Source organism: Haemorhous mexicanus, chromosome 9 (assembly GCF_027477595.1).
Source record: "Haemorhous mexicanus isolate bHaeMex1 chromosome 9, bHaeMex1.pri, whole genome shotgun sequence".
NCBI lineage: Eukaryota > Metazoa > Chordata > Aves > Passeriformes > Fringillidae > Haemorhous > Haemorhous mexicanus.
In genome coordinates this window covers 12067565-12087224 of record NC_082349.1, presented here as the reverse complement: position 1 = coordinate 12087224, position 19660 = coordinate 12067565, and the positions used below count along the sequence as shown (strand labels likewise).

Below are 19660 nucleotides of genomic sequence, written 5' to 3'. Positions count from 1 at the left end.
GCAAGTGTAGCTGCCAAAGTAATTTCAACTGACTTTGGATATTGATTTAGAGTTGTTTTTTTTAATTGGTGTGAATGTTATCAACAGCCACTTTATTTCCCCCACTAATTTGATTTAGCTACCTAAAAGGTAAAATCTTTGTTTTGTACTGTCAGCTGCTCACATCACTCATTCAACTAAGGATGTTCTTCTCTTCAAGGGAGAGGAAACCTGCAGAATACATGGAGAGACTCTGTGACTGACAGACTCTTACTGTAAAAATGAAATTATTTCTTTAAAAATCTGAATGATGTGGCCCCTTTTATAGGTCAGTGCCAAGTTATTTAGTATAAAAGAAAAGAGCTTAAGAAACATGCCGTTGCTAAGGCAGATTGATTCCATATTCATAGAGTGGTTTCTAAAGGTTGCTGTTAGGTCCTGACACAGAGATACTAAAATCTGTGATGTGACTCTGAGTACTCTGATGGGAAATGTAAATGCTATTAGAAGGGAAAGAATGGAGGGGAGAGGCATTTTGAAAGTAGATCTCAGCAAACTGGATCAGAATGGACGTAGGTCTCAGTAAGGCAATAGCTGTGCTGTTCTCAAGTTTTGTCACAGGCAAGAGAGGAGGCTGCTGTATCCCTAATCACTATTAGAACAAGATTCATGGAAATTAATTGTGTGAGAACTAATTACTTATGGCATGACTTCCAGAAATCTGGCTCTGCTCTGTGGTAATTACTTCATAGAGCAGTCCAAAAGAGTGGAATACTTGTCACTGCAAAAGAAAAACTGAATCAGCAGGAATTTCTGCTGATCGCTGTCAATCTGTAAGAAGCAGCTTTCCTTTTTGAAATATAGGTCCCTCAAACCCTATGGTAATCAAGGTTTTTCAGCAGAGATTCTGAAGCTGTTTTGTGCTGTGGGGAATGATTCAAGTGTTCATCCAGAAGATTCCTGGCAATTAACATGAAGTAAGAACTTGCAAAGTGTTTTAATACTGGGATTGTGGAAACAGAATTACATTCTTTGGAGTGAAAGTTTTCCTGCAAAGAAAACTGCTTTGGGTTTTTTATGTCCTAACGAGTTAGTATTTAGCAATGAGGAAAGTGTAACTTCAGTCAGTGGAAGGAATCTGTCTGTGAGTTTACTCAAGAGTGTTTGATTTTGGCAAAGGATGTGGGATAATTTTCCTTGGTAATTCCTGACAGGTCTTTCAGACAAAATGATGCAACTGTAGCTGGATGATGTAGACCTGGTTGCTCTTTGAGTGCCTCATTGAAAGGTGGAGCTGGTTTTGCAGCAGATTAATGAGCTACTTTTTCTTTTAATAGAGACTTTTTCAGTTTTGGAGACTTTTAACACAACTGCAGGAGGTAGTTTGGATCAGAATTGTGCCTACTTACAAAGAATCTGGAAAGATTGAAAGTGGAACTGTTAGCCACTTTTTAAAAATACTCCTGGAAATAATTCATTCACATGATCTCTTGCAAAATGCAGCAGGAGCATTCTGGTAGCATTTGAGGCTAAGAAGCCTTCAGGAAAGGGCTCAGTGTGTTTGTGTTTTTATGTAGCTTGCTGCTTTTTCAGAGAAATGCTTGGCTTTATTGCAATCATACAGGGTGAGAGAGCCTGTACAAGCCTGTGGGAATTGTAGTTGTTCAAATTAAAAGAACATTTGCAGATATACAGCTCACTAAAAGTCCTGTGGAAGTTAAAGGGGTGTGCAGTGATTTGGGGAGATTGCAGTTCTGCAGCAAGTACCTGAATATGGAGTATGCAGGCTGTGTATTTCAGGACTAGTATTTTCAAATTTTTTTCCCAGGTAATGAAAGATCCCAAAATCCCTATTTTTGTATATTTCAGTACTTCTGATACTCACTTGATAAAACTGCAGTCTTAATCTTGGGCTTCAGAATATATTAATTTATAAAAACTGAATATGGAAGTTAAAGTGAATAGCTCCAAGTTAATCCATATCTTAGTAGAGGTATGAAAAAGTGCTGGGAAACCTTCTATTCTGAACAACTGGTTCAAAGACCCCTTTTCTCAAATTATAGTGCTACTCCGTAGCTACAGATCAGTATCATGTGACAGGTTTTTTGAAGTATTTAGGTATTTTTACTTAATTCCACAAAGACCACTTCAGTGAGGTCATGTGAATGCTTTAATGAGGGAAGTAACTGAAATTGAATATTCTTGGATTTGTGTTATTTTTCCCAAATGTAAATTCATCTCTTTCCATTCCAGCTAAATTATTTAAGGCTACCTCATTAAGATGATTTCTTTCTTCCCTTTACACATGTGAATCATCATTAAATTATCGCTTCATTTAAATCTCCAACATTTGGTTGCTTTTTACTTCAATGTATTTACATGTTTTAAATGAAATTATTACCTTTCTTTCAGTTTCATTTAGAAAATCAATTGCTTAAATACAATTTGAATAAATGAAGTAAAATGGCTCAAGAAAGAAAAGTTAAATACCTGCCTTTTTTTAGATGCAAATTTGTGCAGCTGCTGAACTGCGGCTCTGTTAATACAAGTTTGGGCACCTGCTGATGGAAACAGGCTTTTTGTTGTCCAGGGTAAATCCTCTCCCCAGGTATCCTTAAGCTCTTCTGTGTTGTTACAGCTGCATCTGCTGGCATCCTGCCTGTTTGATTTCCCTGGAGTCTCCAGGGCTCACACGTGCTGTGGGCAGGGTCTGGGTAAAAACCTTCATGCACAGCCACTGGTTCCTGTACTCCTGAACAGCCTGAGCCCTGCTGTTGTCTCAGGCAGTTCTGATTTATGTCACCACCTTTGTTAGCTGCTGCTGGAGTTTAGTTTTTCACCTGCTGAGTAGTCACATTAATTATCTCACTTTATGCAGTGTTATTTTGATTAGAAGAAACTGGAGTACTTTCCCAGTAGTGAAAATACTGTTCAGTATTAATGGCCTAATAAACAAGCATTTTAGGTCTTGGTGCCATGTAAACCTGAATATATGCAGACAAATGTACATAGCAATAAATTCATCATGGAATTGTGTCCTGTTGTTTTTAAACAAGCTCAGTATCTTAGTTTCAAACTTCAAAAAGTATAGCTTTATTTTATGTTTGTAAATGTTACATTTGAGTGGAAAGAAAATTACTTCTTCTCAAGGAGAGGCAGCAGTTTAATGTCCAGGTAGAAACTTAAATATTTGAAGGTACAAAGCCTGTACTTTGCCTTAAGACTGTTTACTTCTGTCCACTTAAAGCCTTACCCAATTATTAGTGCAGTCAGTTGAAAAACTTGAATTACCTCAGTAAACTCTGGATCTTTTCTGTAGTACACATGGAATTGTATCAGGCTTGTCTTTGTTTTAGCAATAAGGGAACAGAAAGAAAAAATACTGAAATACTGTACTAGTAACCAGCTTTTACCTGATTTTAGTATGTGTATTTTGTGCTGAACTAAATTACAGTTGTAATATTAAATGTCAGAAAACATTGGCATGAAAAAGTTAATACATAATAATTTGCAACAACAGGGGCCATGGGTTTCAGAAACTGAAGTGGGCAGCTGTTACTTTAGAGCTAATAAAAGGTATTAAATGTAGAAAACTTTTTAAAGGCTGTGTTAAAATGTCATATGATTTCCAGAGTCTGAGTTAGCTTTATGAAAACTGGTTTGGAATGCACTCATTACTGTCCCACCAGTGATGCTTGAACATGTCTAAATAGACACTCCAAATTATCTGTGACTCTGGGGGAACGTGTTTGAGGGAACTCTGACATTTTCATTCAGCTTCTGTATTCTTAGGGGAATCTGGTTTGAATTTATTTTGCAAATCACTTATTCCTTGATTTGTTGTTACATTTTGAAAATGATTCTCATATTCTGCTCTCAGGTGGGGCTTCTATAAAATGCTGTGTTAATAAACCATTCCTGTCCAGCGTTTGGATGGTTGAGGGAGATGTTAAAATTCTGTGGCAGCCACTTGTATTGGGGTAGAAGGAAGCTGATGTTGAAGAGAAATTAGCTCATTTTGTTTGTGGTATTTTTAACTTTGTAAGCAAAGCCTCTTGGTTACAGCTGTTGAGAATGTGAATATAGGTTGTCCCTGATACTATATTGTTTCAGCTACTGTAGAATTTACAGGTTTAAAGGAAGCCACTGGAGAGTTAAATATATTTTCCCTTATGGGTTTATATAAATTCATATAGTCTTAAAATTAGTTTCTTTTTACTTAAATTCAGTAAAAATGTTTATGAAATGGTTCAGATAAGCTGTGAAATCTGGTAGGTTCTGGCAGATAACCATGGCTAGTGTTTAGGTGGGGGGTGTCACTTTTAAAGGCAATTGCAGTGAGATGTTTTCCTTTGTCTCTGTAGTTATCAGAGACTGTTACAGACGATTGCTGTACTCGAGGCTCAACGTACTCAAGCAGTTCAAGACCTTGAAAGTTTAGGCAGACACCAGAGAGAAGCACTGAAAGATCCTATTGGATTTGTGGAAAGACTCCAGAAGAAGGTATTTCTATGGACTTTTCCTAAGTCTTTCTTGGAATTTTTTTTTAATAACCAGTAATTCAGCCTCTGTAGAAATTGAAGAATATATATATATATATATTTGCATAAAAATTATGAACTGAAAATCTTTTAACTGCTGAGCAAAAATAGCTCTTTGCTTTCTTACTGGATCTGTAAGACATAGGTCTGCAATGATTTTTATCAGATATGCATCCTTTCTTTTTTTTTCCATATGTAGATATGAAATTGTTAAATTTTGAATTATAGTGTAGGTATTTTAAGACAACTTGAAGTCTACATGTGACTGGAAGTATCAGATCAAAAAATTCTCATCTTTCTCATTTGAGAAATGAAATTTTGTGCTTTAAATTACTTTGATAGGGCATGTTTAAAGAGCAGGAGATGTAGTATTTATTCCAAACCCAAAGTGAACACTAGAAAACACGCCTGAGTTACAGATAACAGAATTGAATATTGTCTGATAGAGGAGAATCCATTTCTGTAAGGCAAATTTTCTTTTCAAGTTTTATAAACCCCTGTAGCAACAGGAGTACTCAAGAAGTGTTTTCAGCTTGAATCCTGTATCACTGCAGCATCTACCACTGGCAAACATGTTACCTTCTAGTGTGATAGCAGCATGTATTTCAATGAAGAATGAAGTTATGGTTCTCTTTCCCTAGGTCTGTAGATACCTAGGTCACATGTAAGCCCCTTGGTTTCAGTAGCTGTCTTTCTTTTGAGATTAGTTAATAGCATGCATGATATAAGTGTTGCATTTGCTAGTTATTTTATGGGGAAGTACCAATGACAGTTTCAAGTACTCTGGTGTACTTTTGTCCAAAAAGGACCAAAGGAATGATGCAGTTGACCTCTAAATAAAGAGGTGAGCTTTGCAAGAGTTTTGTTGTTGGCAGAAGACAGCAAAATCAGTCCAAAACAGGCATAGATTTCTCTGATGGGAGGAGTTGAGGTATAGGTGATAAACTCTGAATCTTTCAGGTTCTTGGGTTAAGAAAGGTGCACATTCTCAGCTAATGGTATGTTTAATAAAGGACAGTCAGAAACAGGTTATTGAAGTGTCAAACACTTGATTTCAGCTGTGAAATGCACACTTTAAGGTTTTTATGCTCAATAAGCCATCATTGACCGTGCCGCTGCATATTTTATATGCACTGTTGTGTATAATTCTTGAAAGATCTTACCTTCTCTTTAAAAAAACTGTGCTGCAAGGCACTTCAGAAATTCTGGTTTTCCATTCTTCTGTCAAATAAAAAGCAGCATTGGGTTTTGGAGCATTTCAGTATTTGTAGGTTTTGGTTTGGATATAAAGTGATTGCATTAAATATTACTTTTTATTACATTCTTATTTTTTCAGGTTGATATGGGTCTTCCATTTCCTCAGAGAGTTGTTCAGCTCCCTGAGATTGCCTGGGACCAATACACCACTAGCCTTGGAAACTTTGAGAGAGAGTTCAAAAACCGAAAACGTAACAGTAGGAGAGTGAAGCTGATTTTTGACAAAGGTAAAAGAAAGTGAGCATATGTTACAAGAAAGAAATGACCAGTGTGGAAGTTTAATAATTCTTCCTTTGTGTTGCTTACAGTAGGTATCCCTGCAAGACCAAAAAGTCCTTTGGATCCCAAGAAGGATGGAGAGTCTGTTTCGTACTCTGTCTTGCCTTTAAGTGATGGTCCAGAAGGTTCCACAAACAGTCGTCCACAGGTAGCTGTTCAAAAGGAAAGAAAAAAAATTGTAAAATAGTAATTTTTTTTTCCCCCTCTTTTGAGTATGGAGGATGAGTGTCTCAACTGTTACTTCAAATGTTCATGTTGGTGATGACATGGCATTCCTGTACTCAAATCTTGGAACTAAGCTTTGGTTTCGACAAATTTTGTTTTGAAGTCTCATGCTTTGCTTTGGTTTTGGTTTAACTTGAGTAGGAAGAGGGTTTAAATCAATTATCCCAGATATAATTTTTGTAAACATATTCCATTTTATGTCCTGTGTTTGAGCAGATGATAAGAGGGCGACTTTGCGATGAGACCAAACCTGAAACTTTTAACCAGCTGTGGACTGTAGAGGAACAGGTAACAGGAAACTTTAATTTTGTAGCTGTGGCAACATACATTAGCATAAAAGCCAATTGTGTGATAATGTTTATAGCACTTGGGAGATCAGGATCATGTATTTAGATATTTGACAGCTCATAACTGTACTGGGAAAAATGTATTTTATTCCTTTTCGCTGTTGATTTAGAAAAAACTGGAGCAATTGCTTTTGAAGTATCCACCAGAGGAGGTAGAGTCCCGACGGTGGCAGAAGATAGCAGATGAACTGGGAAATAGAACAGCAAAGCAGGTAACTTGTAAAACACTTCCAGAAGTAATCCCTTATCTTTAGTTTTTTTTTTTTTTTAATATCAGTAAAGAAAATTCAGTGTATTTTCAGTAATCACTTCATCCTAAGAATGTAGCAGCAGGGCTTGCATTTCACAAATAACAATGGATCTCAAATACAGTAGGTTAAATGTGCCCAAAAGCCCATGACAAAGTTGCCAGACCTAATTGTTCATTAGATCTTGACTAGCAGGAATTTAATTTTATACAGCAAGTGTAGTGACACCAGCTGTGCTCAGACTGAGTTACGCTGTAGTGCCTAATTACCTGTACCTCAGTGCTCTAGAATGGGCAGACTTGTAAATATCACAGACAGAAGAAGGACACAGGTGAGGAGACACCAAGTATTTCTGCATCTGACTTGTTGGAATTTTTCCCCTAAGATGACAGAATTTCTCCATTTTGACCAGAAGTAAAAAATGCTGATGTTCTGGATTTACAGTATTTTAATTTCTTTTATTTCATTTGTGTATTTCAGATAAAAATATAATTAAGTACTTCAGTATAGTGGGTTTCCTCATTTCTCATCATATCTATATTTCTCCACATCTGAAAAAATAGACATGCTTATTTCATAAATGGAAACCTACTTTCTGTGTGCTAACCATGGATAACATATTTGGCATTGCTAAGGAGGAGTTTAGCTGCAGCAGGAAGTAAACCAGTACTAAAGTTCTTTCTATCACAATTTTTGCAAGATCTTCTTCGTATTTTTAAAGAAGGGTAATTTTTTTTCTCTGAAAGCTGTCAGAGCATCTGGAAATAGTACAAATGCAGCACTGCAAGATAGGTACCAGTTAAAGTAGTTGTTGCAAAGTAGAATCCAGAGGATTTCTTTTCCTGTTATTCTGAATCAGTGTAGCAACCCTGGCAGAACTTTGAAGACCAGTTACGTTTCATTTGACATTGAGTTGTTGCATGTTGGTTTTTTCTAGGTTGCCAGTAGAGTGCAGAAATATTTTATTAAACTGACTAAAGCTGGTATTCCAGTTCCAGGAAGAACACCAAACTTATATTTATATTCCAAAAAGGTGAGACAATATTACAGACTCCTGTGTTTCTGTTTGCATTTATAGGGAAATTGAGTTGGAATCAGTAATACTTTTAATAGATAATTAAAGTTATTTAATGAGGTAATCCTTTTCTTTTGCCAGTAGCACTATGGAGTGAATTGGATGTTAATTCTGGTTTCACAATGACAGCTCTTGGGAAGGTGAAGTGTTCAGGTTGCAGCTCAACAGGCAGGGTGGAATGATGGTCTTGGGGTACTTTTCTTCATTTGTAAGTTTACTATAACTGATCAGGAAGTCTTCATGAAAACCCTGTTGGAAGAAGATAAGGAACCCTATAATTCATACTGTACAGTAATCTTCTAATTAATAAAGCCATAGAAAATGATGTATAACTGAGCATGCTGAATTAGCTCAGGCAAAGGCTTGAGGCCAAAATGTCCATTAAAATCCAGTGCTTTTCTGATCTTGGAATGGATGAGAAAAGATATGGTCCCAGAAAATCTTAATTTACAAAAGCAAACACTAAATTTCTGTGCACATATTTTGATTTAAATAATCTTTAAGGTGCTCTTGGACACTAATAAGGTCCATAGACAGTAAAAGAGGACAGTCTCAAGTTTCATGGGCGTTTTATTTATTTGGTTTGGGGTTTTTTTAAATTTACTCAGTATTTACAAAACTTCTTCAAAACCCCTTACAGTGGCATTTTGTGAAGTAACATTACTGGTTTGCATCCAGGTATCCATTATGTTTTCTGATAAATAATAGAGTAAATTTTCCATTGATTCTACAAAAAGGCAGACTTGCAGTTTTAGTTCTTTGCAAGGTTAGAAACAAAAGTTGCTGTCCATGGGTTGATACAAAGATCTACCACAGCTGGTGTGCAATGATTTAAGTGTTACACACCCTTAGTTGTCTCCAGGTATTCTCTGAAGTTACTGCAAACAGTTAGTGCTTGTATTGGAGCCTTTCCAGTTTGCCCTCCATCATGGTAGTACTATTTTACTTTGACTAGGGTTTTAATCTACTATTGTGCTCTATAAACAAAGGCAGGGAAGGTGCAGACATGACTGTCTGCCACCTTGTCTATTGGAAAAGTGCTTTCTGGCAGAAGAACCAAAAAACCAGCTGGAAACAGTGATACCTTAAATACTGTGGAGATTCATCTGTCAGAATTCCAAATTACATAAGCAGTTGGGGTTAATTTCTGTAGTATAATAATACTGTGTGGCTGATTTTAACAGACATTGAAAAATTTAGTTCTGAAAATTATAATTGTTTGAGTTCTTTATGTAACTCTACCACTTACAATTACCTCGGTCACACCTTTTGTTCTTTCCTGTTAATTTTGTTTGGAAAGACCATCGTTACAGAATGGGTGTAATGTTGTCAGGCAGCAGATCACTGTGTTTCATAAACACTGGGAGTACTTAATCAGTTGATGTGGGACATTTTAACTGTATTTTTAACTAGTTTGAACAGTCATTGCACTGTGGGTAAACCCAGTATAATCAAGAGCAAAACATATTTTCTGTAAAATTTTTAACAGTCTGACATGGCAAGAGTAATATCCTCATACAGATTTTTCTTAGGCTTCTATCTAGAAGCTATCCAATATTTAGGTCAGTTTTGCAGTGTGATTCACATCCTTATTGCCAGGTCATAAGAGTAAGGTCGTTCTGCCCTGGTTTGCGCTGAGCAGGATCTCTGTGTTATATTTGTATCCTGTGTAAGAAATAAAGCAGAGAAAAAGGGAAACAAAAAGTGTACATGGAGCAATTGAGCTCTCAGCCTGCTGATAGAGCTGTCTGCTTAGAGCACAGATTGACAGCACCTTACCAGGTTAGTTACTCCCAGGTCTCCAGTGGAGATATGATGTGGCAGAAAGGAAATGCAAGGGCTGTTGGAAGCCTGGGTCATGCCTGTCCTAATTTTGATATTGAGTAACTGTAACTGCAGTGTATCTGCTTTATTGCCACTAACAGAAATTTGAAAACTGGATGATAATACTTACAGCACATACCTATGGGAAAATAAGAACCATAGATATCTTTAATGTAAAGATTTGTGTCAAAGGGATGCTTCACAAGAAAATACTTGCATTTCTCCACGGGGATTGTTCAGGATGCTTATTTAAAATGGTTACTGGAGAGGTTAGAAACCTGTTCACTTTTTGAACATCTTGTTGAAGTTAACTTTGCATATCTACTGATAAGACATATGCTCTTCTAACTAATGATACTGGAAATTAAGCAGGATGCATCAGTTTATTTTCCTGTATAACCATTACCTACTGCTGGTGAAAATAAAACTGGATCAGAGACTTACAACTCTGGTATTCAGTTCTTCAATTATGGCTTATCATTTTCAATTTAATGCTTATATAATATCATTAGTGCACCTGCTTTTAAGCCTAATCTAGAGATATATTTCCCACAGGGAAAATGATCTTTAACTGTCTGGTTTTAAGTAATATTTTAGTTCATTCTTCACTAAAGGAAGAAAATTCAAATCCTGAGTTTGATTTGTAGGTCACAGCACTGTTGTGCATGGTGGTGCTGCTGTTTAAGCATAGTCACAGTTTTCCTTTCCTGACTCCAGATCTAGTATTGAATGCAGATCTGTTTTCTGTTAACAGAAAAAGTAAATCACTGTGGCAGCTCAGGCTAAAATGCCATCTATACATGGATGTATTTTAGAGGGAAATCTTAAGGGAAATCATAAAAGCACCAAAACTCAGGTAGCTGGTGATCATAAGGCAGAAAGTGGAAAAATCCAGCACAATAGATATAGTACATTAGTCTTAGAAGAAATTCTTGTTGTTTTTGCACTGTAGTAGCTCTGCAAATCAGAGGTACCACCTTGCAGTTGTTACTACAGACTTCATCTCTTCCATTAAAATTGAACAGAGCTAATCTCAATTCCTCCTGGTACTTCTGTCTGTGAGATGCATTCCATCTAAATCATTGGTGTCATCTGTGCCTTTAGTTTTTAAACCATGCACAACTCTAAAATAAGGCTACATCCCTCTTTAGAGATAAAGAGGGATGTACTATAATATTACAGGTTTGTAACTGATACAGGAACCTTTTGGGATAAAAGCTCTTGCTAAAAAAGGAGAAAGTACTAAATATTGCAAGTCTTCCTTTTGTTTTAGCTGTGTGAGCAGCTAGGCAATGTGTAAAACAATCCTCACTTTTCTGATTGTTAGAAAAAACACTTTTTATGTTTACATTTTTGATTCACAGTGTAGGGTTTTTTTAAGTCAAGGAATGTAAGTTTTGACATTAATTGTCAAACTGCTAGTCTGGAAAGCAGCTAAGTAAGGGGTTGAGTCAGTTTCATTCACCCCAAATTCTTCTTTTTGATATTTAATATTATCCCACTGGGGAATAAGTAATAGGGGCTGAGTGCCTTTAAGTCACTTCTTTTAAAACTGGCATCATTCTACACCTTCAGGCAGCATTAAAGTTGAAAGTTTCTAGATGTGCACTAATGGAGTAATTTATTTCATCTAATGTTTTTTATGTTCCTTTTTCTTGCAGTGGCAATGAAAACCTTTAGGGAGCAGTTCTTTCTAACTCTTAGAATCTCTTTTTATTGCAATGAATTGCTTTATCTTTCCTACACCAGGACAGTAGGTCTAGACTGTTTTTTTTCCTAAGGCACAAGTACAAGAAGTTGATAAGTGTCAAGCATGGACCTTTTGTCTCTTGGACGTGTGCAAAATTACTTCCTTAGTCTCACACACTGTTGGAAGTTTTTTAATATTTTTGCTCTCTGGTCCTGAGTCTTCAAAACTGTAACAACCTCACTTTGTGTTTTACTCTTGCTGTCAGACTCACCTGTTTAGGTGGTTGGGGTTTTATGGTAAGAGCTCTTTCTTGATGCATTTTTACCAAAGTATTGCACTGTTCATTGGATTCCACTTGTTATGGGGGAGAAGAACTGCAGCTGTGATACAGAGATATAAATATAATTGGAAACATTATAGACTATTTAGTGTGAAAGAACAAATTCCAGGCAAAGTTTTATCAATAAGGATTATTTAAATAATAGCCAAGGAATGTTTTTAAAAATATACCATTTTTTCACTGTAGTCATCAAGTAGACGGCAACATCCTTTAAATAAACATCTTTTCAAACCTTCAACTTTCATGACATCTCATGAACCTCCAGTTTATATGGATGAAGATGATGACAGATGCAGTTTTCACAGCCATATGGACACTGCAGCAGAAGAGGAAGTATCGGTATGTCATGTAATCAGTCAGAGAATGTCTTGTCACTTTGACCTTGTTTAGTGTTTAATAGATAAGGCATCTTCGCCATAAAATATCATCAAGGAAGTATTAAATTGTACTAAGATTCATGAGCCATTTTGAATTATAAATACACTATTACTATAACAGCCTCTGACAGCAAAGAATTTAGACCAAATCAGGAAGGAAGTCTGTAAGTCATAAACAGTTTTTATCCTGAAATATCTTGAAGTTCTAGTTGCATATTTTTAGTAAGTGATCTGGTATGAGAGAGGTTTGAAAATCATGTAGATGATATAGTTGGGATTCTGGTTAAAGATGTCTTTTAGAAAGGTTTCATAGAGCCCTGATAAAATTCACATGCTACTGGCGTCCCTGTTTTTTTTAATCTTCTGCTGGCTGAATTAATTATGAATTTTATAAAATCCACTTCAAAGTGTGAACTAACAGGGTGAACTGGCAATCAACAAAGCATATTTATGTATTCTTAGAGGCAAATTCTAGTAGACATCCTAACCCAGTGAACTGCTGCATCATGGAGTGTACTACTTTCCAAATTTATCCCATGCAATAATACAACAGAAATTTAGACATATGTTGTTCCCGTTTCCATACAGAATTGTAGAAGGACTATATCCTACTGCTTGGGAGCTGGGCAAGTTTCACAGCTGCTGTGAATCACTGTGATTTTCCTGTTTTCCTTAGACTAAAGAACCTGACTAGTTAATTCTATGTTTTTGTGTGTGTGTGTGTGTGTGAGCCTAGTGACATCTTGTGTGTGAAAACCTTGTTGCATAACACAAGTATTGAGGCCACCCACTATCAGTCCATTCATTTTCTTTACTGACTTTTTTACCTGCACTGCATAGTCTTCCTTAAGTATTATATTTACTTATCTATTTCCTAGTCTTAAATCCCATCCATGCTCATTTTCTGTGTTCTCTCTGTAATGGTCTTCCAGCTCATCCACAGCCATTCCTGATAACTTTGCATATTCCAATAAGAATCTTAAAAGGCCTGGAAAGCAAAATGCATATTAGAAGAAATGCAGTGCAACTGGTTTGAGCTAACATGCTCTTGTTCTGTATTGGTTTTAAATCCGTATTTTCTAATTGTTCTGAACTGTTTCCTGGAACATTTTGATTTTGCCATGGTGCCCTAACTCATAATTATTGTGGGCAGTGATAATAGTGGTCATGTGCCACACAGTGACTTTTTCTTAATTTGGCATAATCTTTTCTTCCTTCACTAGAGTAACATTTCCAGATAGATCCACTTCTGGCTCTCAGTAAGGCAGAAAGACACAGGGGAGCTCAGTTACCCAAAAGACCCCCGCAATCAGTACAAAATAATAGCAATTTGGAAGCAAAAAGGGATTGTAAACTATATTCAAAATGAATGCACAGGATTCTGTTCTAGTGTTAAAAGTCAGATCTCCTAGTGACAGTCGCTGTCTTGGAGAAAAATACTTTGTGTCATTTAGCAGAAGAAAAGCAGTGTAGCAGGAAAAAAAGGGTTTCTTTGATTTCACAGTGGAATTACCACATGCTTTTCCTGTGTAAAGACAAAAAAATTTGCCTGATTATTACCAGTCATAACTATTCCTGAAAAATTATATTTTGGTATAAATGAGTTATTTTCAAGGGAAGACCTCCTATTGCTGACAGAGTTCATTTTTTTTTCAGTTATGATATCTTAATTTTGTGAGTAGTCTATAATTATTCTAGAACACAGCTATTTCCTATTCCAGAATGAATTGTCCACACAAGGAGCTATTAAAGCATACTTTATTCACTATACAGTTATTTTGTGACAGGCAGTTTTTCTCAAAAAAACTTGAGATTTGTGTGGAAGGTGAATCCCTATTTTATATTAAAGAAAATGTAGCTTATCACTACACAACTGAATTGTGTCATTTAACCATAACTTTTTCTGATAGTTTGCAGTCTAGTCTTTTATATAGGTTCATTATTGCAATTAAATAATTGATAAGGCCTTTCAGAAATGTAGTAAAGCCTCTTTCCCTCACTTCCTTTAATAAACTTACTAAATAATACAAAATCTTCAGTCTTCACAGATTCATAAAAAGAAATGGAAATTACACATTCAGGCTACATTAGAAGAATTTTAATCACTATCTTGTAGTTGTAGTTGTTTTCCCTGCCTGAAGGTTCCTGTCACTATAGGATGTGAAAACTGCTCTACATCAGGAAAGACTTGTCATCTTTGAAAACAGGTGACATCTACCAACTACAGCTGCTTCAGTAAAACCATTACCTTGAAATGAGTATCTGAACTAGAATTAGAGCTTCTGTCCTTTCATAGCAGATCCTCGACCTTTGTTGAAGGAATCTGTGTGAGAAAAAACAGAATTTGTATGTCTTTGAAAAAGAGAGAACTGTTTTTGTACCTCTCTGGCAAAGATGTCTGCACTGGCCTGCAGGGAGACAAACTACTTCATAATTTATGAAAAATTAGCAATCTGTTTTTATAAGCTCTTAAGAGACAGTAAAGGGATAAAGGGAGTTGGATAACTGTGAGTTCTACTCTTTCAGTCATGGCATGGTGCTTCTCATTGCATTTTATTCTTACCAGTAAAGGTGAGAAGTTAATACTGGATATGGGTGATACGGTTTTAAAAATATTTTTTTAGTATGTTAGAATAATGCCATCATTTTCTTGAACATTATGAATCATACATAGCAATTTATGGAACAAATTCATGTCTTACTAGTTACTGTGTTCCTACAGTAAGAATATTTTTTGGCTTTTTTTTACCTTGAACAGGATGAAGAGAGTATTCCAGTAACATACCGAGAGTTACCCGAATACAAAGAACTGTTAGAGTTTAAAAAATTGAAGAAACAGAAACTCCAGCAGATGCATGCAGAAAGTGGGTTTGTGCAGCACGTGGGATTTAAGGTGAGTGCAAAGATGTTCTTGTGTTGCTCAGTGGAATGTAGAAGTTTTCCAAGAGAATGTGGTTTGAATTTCCTGAAAGGATTTCATTGAATATAGCAAGTTTGGTTCCTTAGTTCTTGTTCACTGAATGTTTTCCCTCATTTTCTTTAAGAAAAACAGCCCACATAATTCACTCTTTCTGGTAGCTCAGCTTTCACGGAATGCTGATGTTATATGGAAATTAATAAACATGTTCTCTTTTTCTCACCACATTATGAAAATACAGCTTGTATTAAAGCCTTGTTAAATCATGATAGAATTCCATTTGACACTACATTCTGTTTTGACAGTGATTATTAATGGTAATTTTCTGATTATGAGTTTGGAGTAATTTTGCCTCCACCTGAGGCCCAAGAAGGGACAGAGATTTTGGATAAGAATAATAGATTAATATTTTTTTGTTTGTTTTGTAGCAAATTCTCAATCTCATCAAGTGATAACTGACAGAAGTTGAAGCAAGGATATAAAACAATGTTTATGTAAAATTAAGAGAAAAATCATTAAGTTAAACTGATGTGTTGTCCAGGCAACAACCATTAATAGACAACATGAAAGAAAGGACACTCTGGAAGTCTTATTTTCTGGTTTGCAAGGGATTTTGTGTCTAATTGGTTACTGTAACTGTTGGAACAAGTATTCTAATTTAATGTTATGGAGATGGATTTATTTTCTAATACTCATTTACATAAGAATGCAAGGACAGTTCAATGTTCAATTCAAATTGACTATAAAATTAAGACAGCCTCATCAGTTGATTTAAGTTATTAGACCACCAAGGTGCTTCTTATTTTTGTTGGTTTTAGCTGGCATGGTATGTTTGGTGTTTCATTTTGTGGGGATTTTTTAAATAAGCATTTTCTTCCCCCCAAAATTTGAAGCTTTATTCAAGCAGACCAGACTTTAACTAACTTCTTTTTCTACATAAAATTACCCTGAGACATAAATTGACATTGCACAATGTCAAGCATTTAAAGTTTGAAAGTTTCTTTGCATTTGACTTAGATTGTATTATGCATTACAGGAAGCTGAGAAATCAGATGATTATGGGCTGTTTTCCCTCAGGAAATTCAGTCTGTGTGTGGACAGACCTCACCTAATAAGCAGCCACTGAGAGCAGTTTTGGTTCTGCAGAGCCTTTGGCCTCATTTACTACACAATATTCAACCTCTGCTTTGAATATTGAATTATTGAATTCCTTGTGGGCTTTTTATGGCTTTCACTGCTAATATATCCGAGCAATTTGCAAATACTTCTTTTCTTCATTAAAAAATGAAAGGCATAGTATTGTTTCTGTTTCACAGGGCAGAGGGGAGCTGGAGCACAAAAACTAAGGTCAAGGCCTTCCATTGTCTTGGTTCTCAACTTCAGATTATTGGAGCCAATTTTTCAGTTCTAGCATTATTCTGAACCTGGTATTTTCAAAGAACAGCCCTTGGTATGCTTAGTCCCTGCTCACTCTCAGCCCTCACACTCGAAAGCCATCTGTGGGCAGAAGGGCTGCAGCTGTGGCAGAGCTGTGTGAGAGGTGTTTGTAACCCTGAGTGCCTCGGTGGTGGCAGGAGCAGCTGCTGTGCCAGTGGGTTTCACAGATGCTGAGGCAGCCATTCAGGTTCTGGTAGATGGATAGAGGATGAGCTATGGAAGCACAGGCTTGTGTCCCACATTCTGTTTTCCTTTTCAGTCCTGTCTCTGCAGCACTCTCCCTTATTTAGGTTTTTGGAAAGCTCTCCTTGCCTGCAAGTCCCATTTTCCTGGTTTCTTTTTTTTGATCAAATACTTTTGCATTTCTGCCCCTTTTCTGTACCACTGAATTTTTCATCTAGTCTTTCATGTTTTGTTTTTTGCTTTGGTTTTTTCTCTTCATGCCACACTCTTGCACTTGGGATTAGTTCTTGTCGTCTTACTCAGTTTTAGTTCCAGACCTTTGTTTCCTTCTCTGAACATGTTATTCCCCTTCCTTCCTGGCCATCTGGCTTTTAGTTCCAGCCCACCCATGATGTGTTACTACGTTTCCTGACTTAGAAAGGGCATCAGTGTGCCCTGATCCACACCCCCCAGCAGCCCAACAAGCTCTGCTGGTCTGGTCTTACTGCTTCCCTCTGCCGCTCTGGCATTCCACGTGACTGGGCTTGAGCTGTGTCACAGCAGTTTTTGGAGCCACCTGAGGATAAGAGTGTCTGCAGGCAGGGCTGGGCTGCTTTTCTCAAGCAGGGTGATGCCAAGGTGGAGCATGTGGGGAGTGGGAAGCAAGGCAAAAGCTTGATGGATCCTCATGGCTCTGGAGGGCCTCTCCTAGAGAATGAGGACTTCTTTATCCACGTGGTGAGGAGAATTCAGCTGTGGGGGCTGGCTGTAGCACAGGGACACACAGAGGTTCCCATGGGGTGAATTGGTGTGCACTGTTAGCATGGCAGTGCCTCTTCCAGCTGCTGCTTTCTCAGTGCTCTTCCATCTGCTCCACAGTGTGATAACTGCGGGATTGAACCCATCCAGGGGGTTCGGTGGCACTGCCAAGACTGCCCTCAAGAAATGTCCTTGGATTTCTGTGATTCGTGTTCTGACTGGTGAGCAGCCTGTGCTTCTACTTGCTATTTGTCATGAGATGGAATCTCTCTGCTGCATAATTGCTATGTAGGGTGGAAATCTTTGCTCCAGCACAGGACATGTACCCTGTGTTGAATAAAGTGGAAGATAATTTAGCATCTCTTTGTGGGAGATATGTTTTGTAAGCAGATTCTGGATGTATAATTTTATTTTTTTTTAATACAGTGGACAGATAGATTTGGTACAGTTAAATGGAGGGGGGAATTAGACTTTATGAATTAACTGCTGTCCAGTTTGGTTTGAATCTGTTCATATCATCACTGTTTCTGAAAGTTAAATATAAGGAAAGTATTTGACTTTTAAACTGTTATCTTTTTCTTTCCCTTGCAGTCTGCATGAAACAGAGATTCATAAGGAAGATCACCAGTTAGAACCTATTTACAGAGCAGAGACATTTTTAGACAGAGACTACTGCATGTCCCAGGGCACCAGTTACAATTATCTTGACCCAAACTACTTTCCAGCAAATAGATGACATGGGAAGCAGATCTACCAACTTGGGTTTACTGTCCTCTTTGCAAAATAACAATGGCACCATTGTTAATTCTGTGCACATTTTGGAAAGACTCTGCTTTCCCTGAAATGTCACTCACAGCATGACAGCTTCCTGGGTGTACTTGTCAAACTACAGCTTTGAGCTGTCATGGTTCTAGATCACTGAACAGCAGCTGAACATTCCTAGTGTGCAGAAGGTTTCACTGGGAGACTTTTCTTTCACCACATTAGTCACTTTTAGGTGGTGAATCTAAACAAAAGAAACACATACAAAAGGGTGAGCCAGAAATGAGAGCACACATTAAAGACAGAGTAAATTCCAAAGGCTTTGAAGAACTTGGTTATAACGAGATCCAGAGGAGATGAAGTATTTATATAAAAACAGTTAGTAGCTTGCAGTTTTGTTGTGAAATAGTTTTCAGCACAGTAACTGACTTCTTTAGGCAAGGTTTTAACCAATGACAGTGTTTGCTTCTAGGCTGTACTCTAAAAATACTCACTGTCTCGGCAATGGTTGGCTACGGGCCTGTATTAAATCGGAGCTGCTTAATCATGTTGACCTTCAATTTTTTAAATTTTTTTTTTAAAACCACAACGAACTCTATTTACCAACAGTGAAGCACTACAGGGGGCAACTGTGGCATTGCTTCCTTAACCAGCTCATGGTGTGTGAATGTTATAAAATTGTCACTCAGATATATTTTTTAAATGTAATGTTATATAAGATGATCATGTGATGTGTACAAAATATGGTGAAAAGTGCCAGTGCTAGTAACTGTGTAAAAGTCTCTAATACTCAACATTTACTCCTTTAAAATAAAATACACAGCCTTCTGCCTCTGTATTTGGAGTTGTTAGTGCAACTCATCAAAGAAAACTGCCTAATATAAATCATATATATGGTAATAATTTTTCCTCTTTTGTAGTCTGCACAAGATCCATGAAAGATTGTATTTTTATTACTATTTAAACAGTGATTAAATTTAGCCTGAGCAGTGAGCAAGGGTTCACATGCATTCTTTTATACTGCTGGATTTTGTTGTGCATCATTTAAAACATTTTGTATGTTTCTTCTTATCTGTGTATACAGTATGTTCTTAAATAATGTTCAATTGTCAGGAGAACTGTGAGAAATAAACTATGTGGATACAGTCTGTTTATATATAGAATGCTTGCTGTGACTTCCTTTCTGTGTAGTTCTGACTCTTTAATCAAGATGGAAAGTTTGGACAGGACACTTGGATCGGTCACCCAGCGCTGCCGCTGCCGCCCGGGGCTCAGCCCGCTCTGGCCCTGGCAGGATTAGCATTCCAGCTCTCTCCTTCCTCACTCACAGACTTCTTTGTCAGACCACAGAAAATCCAGATTTTAGTAGCCTTGGTACAGTGTATACCATTGTCTGAGAAGCTTTGTAATTATTGTGACATATTTTACTTAATATATTTTT

The 19660-nt window shown here is 36.9% G+C and overlaps 1 protein-coding gene across 5 annotated transcripts in view; it reads left to right on the top strand.

The window, feature by feature from the left end:
* Positions 1-19382, top strand: part of ZZZ3 (zinc finger ZZ-type containing 3) — a 56231-nt gene extending 36849 nt beyond the window's left edge. For 4 of the 5 annotated variants that reach the window (XM_059854052.1, XM_059854055.1, XM_059854054.1 and 1 more), the window contains 10 exons: positions 4344-4482; positions 5857-6004; positions 6086-6204; positions 6498-6569; positions 6739-6840; positions 7814-7909; positions 11992-12144; positions 14941-15075; positions 17578-17678; positions 18049-19382. In XM_059854052.1, the coding sequence (XP_059710035.1) occupies positions 4344-4482; positions 5857-6004; positions 6086-6204; positions 6498-6569; positions 6739-6840; positions 7814-7909; positions 11992-12144; positions 14941-15075; positions 17578-17678; positions 18049-18193 (1210 nt within the window). In that variant the 3' untranslated portion in view covers positions 18194-19382. The remainder of the gene's footprint in view (positions 1-4343; positions 4483-5856; positions 6005-6085; positions 6205-6497; positions 6570-6738; positions 6841-7813; positions 7910-11991; positions 12145-14940; positions 15076-17577; positions 17679-18048) is intronic. The other variant, XM_059854056.1, reaches the window with a different exon arrangement.
* Positions 19383-19660: the final 278 nt, after the last annotated feature.